The sequence below is a fragment of the Crocuta crocuta genome, unplaced genomic scaffold (genome assembly GCF_008692635.1).
Source record: "Crocuta crocuta isolate KB4526 unplaced genomic scaffold, BGI_CrCroc_1.0 scaffold73, whole genome shotgun sequence".
Taxonomy (NCBI): domain Eukaryota; kingdom Metazoa; phylum Chordata; class Mammalia; order Carnivora; family Hyaenidae; genus Crocuta; species Crocuta crocuta.
In genome coordinates, this window is record NW_027529443.1 from 4,068,918 (window position 1) to 4,077,918 (window position 9,001).

The 9,001-nt window shown below is 51.8% G+C and overlaps 1 protein-coding gene across 1 annotated transcript in view; it reads left to right on the forward strand.

The window, feature by feature from the left end:
- Nucleotides 1–5,256, forward strand: part of ZKSCAN2 (zinc finger with KRAB and SCAN domains 2) — a 14,740-nt gene extending 9,484 nt beyond the window's left edge. Inside the window, exons 6-7 of the mRNA XM_077760293.1 lie at nucleotides 1,391–1,882; nucleotides 4,340–5,256. Of these exons, the coding sequence (XP_077616419.1) occupies nucleotides 1,391–1,882; nucleotides 4,340–5,256 (1,409 nt within the window). The remainder of the gene's footprint in view (nucleotides 1–1,390; nucleotides 1,883–4,339) is intronic.
- Nucleotides 5,257–9,001: the final 3,745 nt, after the last annotated feature.

A 9,001-nucleotide genomic window follows, 5' to 3' on the forward strand; every position in this document is an offset into this window, starting at 1 on the left:
AAAAAAAAAAAAAAAGTGAAAAATACAATTGTAGAAAGAAGGCAAGAAAGGAAAGAAAAAGGAACACAAAGTAGACGAATCAAATGGAAAAAAATGGTAAAATGGTAAATGTAAATCCAAATACATCATTACAGACGTAAAAGACTAAGATTATCATCGTTTAAAAAAGCAATTAAATATTGCCTACAAGGGATGCATGTGAAGAAAAGAGACCTCGAAATTAAAAGATAGGAAAAGATATACCACATACCGTAGAAACAGAGGCTGGTGGTGAAATCTGGGGACTGGGAGCGTGCAGAACTAAAGTGGCACTTGGTGACCGTGTGACGGTAGGCATGTCACATGAGTGCCTGGAGCTGCAGTTTGTCACCAGTAAACTGAGACTGAGGACTCCAGAGTTGTTAGTGTGAAACGAGATAAGAGAGAGAGCATTGATGAGGGCATTCTGCAGATGTTCAGTGCAGGGAAGCCTTGCCCTGTGTCGCTCACTAGGAGAGTTCCCCCACCCCGCCTTAGGAAAAGCTGGGGAGTGCTTAGCATGGGAAGAGAGGTCGGAACGGAGAGCCGGGGCTGCCCTCCTGGCTGCATCTATGCAAGAGAGACAGCTCAGGACAAGACGGGAGGTGCATCGGGCCTGGTGCATGGGGCATGCACCCGTGCTCAGCAGTCTGGAAACCCAGGGGCCTGAGGGTGGCCCCAGACTTGGGAATGCAGTGCCAGCCCTGGAGGAGGCCACCCGGTGAGCTGAGGACAGAGTGACTTCGCCCTACTTACACACCGCACAGGAAGCATAGTTTAGCGAACTGTATTCCAACATGTCCCGAAAAGTTTTACTGCTGTAACGGCAGAGCATCCACAGGTCTTGCACCTCGTGTCGTCTCTCCCCAGTGGAGGACTCAGTGACATCGAAGACGGCTCTGGACAGAGCTGTACTCTTCGAGGAAGGCTGGTCAGAAAAGTGTCCTGATCTGTTGTTCTTAACCGTTTAGAAAAGAGCTATATCCTCAGTTAATCGCCACAGCAGCGGCAGATTTGAGGGACTGCGTTCTTACTCTTGAGATCGGTTTATGAATTTCAATTTAAAAATCCCACTGGGATTTTGACCTTGCAGATTCATTTGGGAATTGATGTCTGTGCAGCTCGAGTCTTCCTATCCAGAAACATAGTGCCTCTCAATTTTTTCTGGCTCATGTCTGTCTTTCAGTCAATTACAGATTTTTTTTTAATTTATTTTTTTTACATAGACCCTTGCCTTTCTTTGCACATCTTATTCCCAGGCATATCATAGTTCCTATCGCCACTGTGAATGGATTTGCTTTCTTTTACTCCTTGTATTTAGAGGCTACAGATTCTTTTTCTTCTATCTGTGACCTTTATCCTTCTCTGGCAGGTGTGCACTGGGGCTACGAGGAAACCAAGACTTTCCTCGATATCCTGCGGGAGACTCGGTTTTACGAAGCCCTGCAGGCCTGTCATCGGAAGAGCAAGCTGTACGGGGCTGTGGCTGAGCAACTGCGCGAGTGTGGCTTCCTCCGGACACCCGAGCAGTGCCGGACCAAGTTCAAAAGCCTCCAGAAGAGCTACCGCAAGGTGAAGAATGGTCACGTGCTAGAGTCCTGCGCATTCTACAAGGAGATGGACGCCCTGATCAACGCTCGGGCCCCTGCCCCTTCCACCGACACCCCAGACGAAGTGCCGTCACCCTCCGCACAAGAAGGAGAGGCTGTTGAGATGGAAGCCCAGGGACCCACAGGCTGGGAACCTGAGGAGACGTCACAGGAGGCAACAGGAGAAGATTCTGGCAGTGAGAGAATGAGTGAGGAGGAAAGCGTACCCGAGTCGGAATTCCAGGGGCCTCCGGGTCTGCTGCAAAGCCCACGTGGTAAGGACCGTCAGGGGGAAAGTGTGATTCGTTGAGGAATCAGTAGCTCTGGCATTTCACGTAGTATTTGTTCATTAAACAGATATTTGAGTGCCCTGTGTTACGTGAGGAACAGGGGAGGTAGCAGTGAATAAAACAGTCTCTTTTCTCACGGCACCTCTGTTCCGGGAAGGAGCTTACATTCTAGCAGTTCGGTCTGTGGGACCTCAGCCTCTGGGTTGGTCTGTGTGGGTCGATGTTTCGTCTCTCCTGAAACCACCGTGCAGACCGAGAACTTGGAATCATATGTGACGAATGTGGCGAAAACACTCAGGGGAAGCAGGCTGAAAACACAGACATCTCGGGTCTTCGTGATGTGCTGGAGGAAAGGGCTAGGCAGCGGCGGAATGGAGAGAGGCTCTGCTCTGTCCCCAGCCCCGTGGCCCTGCCCGCATGTTCCCTGCGACTTCCCGTGCCCTCAGGGGCCTTTGCAGCTGCCCAGACCTGACATGTTCGAAACTAAACCACCGTCTTCCTTCCCACAGCGTGGTCTTCCCTGTGTCCTCTCACTTCCAGGCTTAGCACTGTAGACGCATTTTTGGTGCTTTCTGTCTCATCATTTACCTCTAAGCAGGTAACACTTTTGTCACCGGTTCTGGAACTTCTGTTCCCTCTTTAGACACCACAGCCACTACCCTGGTTCAGCCTCTTCTGTCTCTGGCCTAGACTTTTGTAAAAGTCTCCACACCAGGCTCCCCATCAGCCTTGTGTGAAGTCCCACAGCCATCCTCAGTCCGAGCGCATCTTTCCGTGCTCACCCGTAACGCTTTTCCTTCCAGCACTCTGCTGCTTCGGAGCAAACGCTAGAGAAGGAACACACGTATGCTTTGTGCTAGTATTTACCTGGGAAATTGTAGTTTGAAGGCTGCAGTCATTAAGTCCTACATAACCCTGGTTTTGCTGACTGGAAACAGAGTCCTTTGGTGCCATCCCTTGTGAATCTCATTTTTAAAATCGAGCTGCAGACCTGTCACTGGATTCTCAGGTTCTGTCCGAGCCAGCCCCAGGGCTGTGACTTCCTCCAACCCTGGGACAATGTGGGACCCGATGAGGTTGCTTCAAAAGAACTGCAGAATGAAAGGTGATGGCCTTGTTAGGGCTTTCACTTAAGGGACCGACTGAGGGATGCCCTCCCCTCCCCAGCCCATGCCGCAGCCACCAGAGTTGGGGGGGTGGGGTATCTGCAGTTTCAGCTCCGTGTGTCCAGGGAAAGGGGTGTCAAACCTGGCAAGCAGAAACAAGGCAGCATAGCAGAATGCTTAGAGCAGGGGTGTGGGGGGCACACAGACCTGGATGGAATAATATGATGTCTGGAATTTGATTCAAAATAATCTGGGGAGGGGCGCCAGGCTGGCTCAGTCATTTGAGCGTCCAACTCTTGATTTCGGCTCAGGTCATGATCCCAGGGTTGTGGGATTGAGCCCTGAGTTGGGCTCTGAGCTGACAGCACGGAGTCTGCTTAAGACTCTCTCTCCCTTTGCCCTTTCTTCCCTGCTCGCGCATGCGCACACTCTCCCTTTCTTTCCGTCTCTCTTTTAAAAAATAAATAAAATAATAATAATAATCTGGGTAGAGGGAGCAGGAAGCAGGTGGGAATAGAGGTGAAATTAGACCGGCTAGAAGTAGATCATTGTTAAAGCCAGGTGAGAGGTTCATGGAAGCTCATCTCACATACTGTAGTCACTGCTTTGCTGCATGTTCCCGTAATAAAAAGTTAATGCAGAACCACACAGTGAATAAGTGACCAGGATGGAATCTGAACCAGGGCTGTGTGACTCTGAAGCCTGTGTCTTCCTACCACATTGCACTGTCTGTGGAGCAGACTTCCGGGGAAGCCTGGCATCCGGGACGCACCTTGCAGTGTGCAGGGGGCATGGATGAAAGCGTGAGGGGCGGTAGTTCACTCTGGGGAAGGGGAAGGTGAGAATGAAGATTTGAGCCCACGTGGCCCATGTGCGAGACGGCCGGAGAAAATCAGTGACAAAGAACGTTTGGGGAGAAGAAAGAAATGTGGACAGATATTGATGAGCTTGGAAGTCCATTGAGGAACCTGGTCACTGGACTGTGCCCTGAGCCCGGTGCCACACGCCGTTTACTGGCACAGATGTGAAGTTTTGAACGCAGGGTGGGAGGGGGTGGGTCTTCGGGAGAAGGCTGAGCAGGTCCCGTGGGACTCGGGAGGCGGATGGGGATGAACAGTTTGCATCAGGAAACATTTCTGAAAGCCTCTGTTGTACGAGGTATGGCTGGCCGTGGGTGGGACGGAGTGAAAATAAGGCATAGTGCACCAGAGAAGGGTAACCCGACCTGAGGGCCGGAGGAGAACACAGGGACCCCGCAGATGCAGCCCTGCAGGCCATGTTATGTTAATACAGGACCGGTCTGAAATCTTTCTCGCCTTTTTTTTTTTCTTTCCAGATTTTGAAATTGGGAATATCAAGGAGGATGCAACACAGGTAATGTACAAGGACATGGAGCAGCATCGTGCACTGATAGAAAAGCCTACGAGGGTTGTTTCCCAGAATGCTGACCCAGGCAAATACCGCAGAAGGGAATGCATCTCAGGAAGACCGTGGGAAAGCCTGCAGGCAGTCAGACAGGGGAAGCCGGTGTCTCAGCCTCGAGATTTAGGGAGAGCCGTAGTGCATCCGAGGCCTTTCATGGGGAGGAGACCCTCCCGGCTTCTCAAATACGGAGAAGGCTTCAGGAACGCCCGCCTGATGTGCCGGGTGACCCACCAGAAGGAAAATCCTTACCAGTGCGGTGTCTGCGGGAAGTGCTTTGGCAGAAGCAGGAGCCTAATCCGACACCAGCGAATCCACACGGGAGAAAAACCCTTTAAGTGTCTTGACTGTGGGAAGAGCTTTAACGACTCCTCCAACTTTGGTGCCCACCAGAGAATCCACACGGGGGAGAAGCCATATGGGTGCGGCGAGTGTGGAAAGTGTTTCAGTCAGAGCTCAAGCCTCATCATCCACCGGAGGACGCACACCGGGGAGAAGCCATACCAGTGCGGCGAGTGCGGGAAGGGCTTCACCAACAGCTCCCACTTTAGCGCCCACCGCAGGGTGCACACTGGCGAGAACCCCTACAGATGCGCAGACTGCGACAGAAGCTTCAATAACTGCACGAGATTTCGGGAACACCGGAGGGTACACACCGGGGAGAAGCCCTATGGATGCGCCCAGTGCGGCAGACGCTTCAGTAAGAGCTCTGTCCTCGCCACGCATCGGGAGGCTCATTTGAGAGAGAAGCTTCTGCCACATGCCCCGTCCACCTGTCCCCCCGAGAACCCGCCAAAGGGAAAGACTGATGAGCTCAGGAAAGCTTTTTGACACTAACTTCTCCTCCTCACCTGCCCCTTTAGTTGTTTTACCCCCTCTCATCCCTGGAAGTGATCTTTCTTAGCCGGGGAGTGTAATTCCCAAGACCGGCTTGAGAACATAGACAACTCGTGTCCTCACCCCTGCCTCTGACTTGACCGATCTATTCCCTTCCTGTGCATCTCAACTTCTCCCTTGGCCAGGTGGGGAGGACATCCTGTCTGGGTTCAGAATGGCGGTCCCTTCAGCGTGTCATGGCCTCTGCTGCAGGATTGCCGAGTCCAGCAGCGTTCAAGGTCCCTCATAGACCCGACCTGCTGATTGTTTCCCGTTACCCACCATGGGGGATCCTGGATGCATCTTGATCCCAGATTTCTTACTGGGGTAGAACTTTCTGGAGTCTGATCAGGACAACATCACATGCATCTCAGTTTTAAAGGTAGTCACTGGGGAGATTGAGTTTTCACAGCCTGCTTCAGAAGTCTGTTGCAATTGAACCCTTTTGGTGACCGGTTGACCCACAGAGCTAGGGCGGAGGCCTGGTACTGTCACTGAAACCACGTTATGGCCTCCTCACCCTCCGTGGAGATGAGAACCCACCACCCACCAGGCTGACCTTTTCTGCACCTGAAGACTGAGCTCCCCCTTGGCTGCTGGTTCTCCAGCCTCTACGTGATTATGCAGTTCCTTACCAATTCTCGTAAGTCTACGCTTACCTCTTAGCTGTTCTGGGTGCTCTTGCCTGACTCTGCTGAGCGACCGGGCCCTCTCCAGACTGAACAGGGTGCATGCCTGTGGTGTGCATCACTAACAAGAAGCAGACTCTTCCTCTGGACATGTTCTGCCCTCCACCTGCTCTGGTCCTTACCTAGAACATGACTGGCACGGTGGCATATTTCCTGCCTCCCACCCCTGCACTGTAGTATGATGTTAGATAATAATAGTTCTCTAAAACTTTAAGAGGGTAGGGAGGAAGGGAGGTAGAAACTGGAAACGTTCTCTCTTTCCGAGAGCAGTCAGACTCCTTGGGCCTGCTCTAGATCGGATAGCCACCTCATTGAGACCGCCCCCTCCAGGCTGTTTGCTAAACACACCCGCCTTTTCTGAGGCTCCCAGTCCCTGTTCCTGGGGTCATCAACCTAACCGTGGAGCCCTGAGTCGTTTATATAACACTATGGCTTACTGAGTGAAAAGTGGAAAGATTGACAGAAACTTCCAATCCAGAACCACTGTTGTTTTCCTCATTTACCTGCTGGTCTGAAAAATCTCTTCGATTCCCCCTAGTACTAGCCCAACACATAGTGAGGGAAGAGTCAAAATGGGGAGGTGGGGGAGAGGAGGGAATTCATTGATTCCTGGAAACTATAGGTGAGACCAAGGACCCTGGTCATCAAGGCCGGCTGCTCAAGGACGAGCCCAGTGATGCATACAGCCTTGGTACACGGGCTGCCTGGGGTGGCTTTGCCTTGGGGAAGGGGTTCTGAGGGCCATGCACAGATTATACTTTGGATCTTACCTCACCTCCTTTGTCAGGTGTCCTCTTATATGGAGACCTATGGAGATCATATTTTTCCTTTGAGGATGTTTGAATCTTTCCAGGCCTGTTCAGCCGACTACCAAGGAGGGTGGGCAGTGTAGAAAGACATCCAGTCGGTGGTGCCAGGATAGGGCGTGGCCTGCGGGAAGGCAGGTGACTCAGGTACGCATTGATGGTGTTTCTGATTTACATTTGTTGGAGATGTTGCAATTGTTCACACCTCAGTAGGTTGACTTCCTGCGTGTGGTCTGAGTTATAGACTTTAATGGTAAGTGCGGTGTCTTGTCATTAGTGTGCCTAGCACAGTCAGATGCGTGCGGTGCCCGTGGGCGTGAGCTTGTATTGCGTAGGTATTCTGGAAGTCCAGTGCTAGAGGAGATGCACATTCATAGGAATCACCACTTAGTGATATGTACACAGGATTGATAACTATATTGAAGCATGATTCAGGAAAGTAGATGACTTATTCCTACATATGTATTAAGTACTGTTATGTGTAAGGCTGTCTTCCAGGCACAGGGAGGGGATGTGGAAATGGAAAAAGACACGGTGCCTGTACTCCTGGAACTTGCAGTCTGACAGAGGAAGTATTGCAGCTAAAGGTAATCAGTGCCAGTTACCTTCATGTCACTTGCAGAAGCTCAGTGACTCAGCTGTGAGAAAATCACTCTCACTCACAAAAAAAGAGTTTTTCTGAATTGCCCCAAACTGTATCCTCTTCCTCTGCCTCTCCGATGTCCCCGATGGCGGGAAGGGCACAGGATCCGTTCCATCTCGAGTGGGACACACCAGTCCTGTGTAAGTCTCCTACGTCTGCGCTCACGCAGAGGTGGGGCCGGGGTTCTGCTACCCGGATTCCCGATGGTAGATGGGCTGTTTGGACGTGGGCTAAATTAACTGTGTGCACTCTGTCTGTTCTGAGGCGGTGGAAGGTCCCACCCACCACCTTGGACCAAGACGACTTGCATTTTGTCTTTTTTCAACTGGAGCATGAAAGTCAAAATGAGTAGTAATGAGTCTTTTATGTCACATAACATTGCCTTTATGAAGATCCATCGGAAAAGGTTTTTTCCTGGGTCTTGGTACCAGGGAAAGCTCTGATCCTAAGCAGGAAAAAAATGTTACAAACACTGTGATTTTTATAACTTCCTCCTTTTCTCTCTCTGTTCTGGCTGCTGGAAAGCTCAACAAAACCTACAAGCCACCTCAACCAACTACCTAAGGCCTGTATTTGTTTAACCCTACTGTGTTTCTTTGAAAAGTATCCCCAATCCTATGTTTTTAGAGTAGTTTGAACACATGGACATTTTGTTCTCCGCCACCTTATCCAAGGCACTTCGGAAACAAGCTTGTATTCCCTGCCTGCACTTGCTGTGTTAGCCCTGCTAACACCTTCAGTTCCTGTCGGTGACTTTGTTACCCATACACCCTAATTTATTCATAAATCTTCTTTAAAGAGGGAAACTTCACACATACGCTTAAGCGCCTCTAGGCCACCTACCCCAGGGGAGTGAGCATTAGACCAGAAGCCAGAAGGGACACGTTTTAGTCTTGTCGCTATCACTGAGTGTCGTGTGACACAGCTCAGCCTCTCTGGGCCCGTGCTCCTTACCTGGAGAGGCGTTGAACTTGATCGCTGAGACTCCTCTGGCTCGAGCGTTTAGTGAGCCGATGGGGCACAGTGTAGATGAGGAAGAGGTCATGAGGCCAGGTGCCCCGCCCGGCCCCCCGCGGCGTGCGGCAGCCCGGCCACACAGACCCCGCTGCGCGCCTTGGAAAGAGGGGTGCCGGGAGCTGGCGCGGCGAGGAGGAAGGCCAGGTCTCTCGTGGCCACCAGCGGGCGGCCCCCGTGGCTCCTCAGTGGCCAGGGCAGGTGGCCGCGGTGAAGAAAGCGGCGTGGCAGTTCGGCGCCCGCGCAGGGGCAGGCCCTGGCTGTGAAGGAGTGAGGCGGGGAGGCCCAAGGCAAGGGGCGGGCAGCCTGTGCAGCCGTTAGCGGGGCCGCCCAGCGCACTCCACGTGTCAGCGCGCGTCTCTTCCTTGTCCTGTACCCGTGTTCGCTTAGCTGTCTCCTTGGAAACGTGTATGTGAAATAAATGTCTGAGATAATGACTCCCGTTGGTTTTTGCCATCATTTGAAGGAGGCATTCTATGAAGGCAAGAGAGAACTTAGGAGATAATAAAAGCGGATCCAGTAGCTCTGTCAAGAGAGTTTCGGAGCGA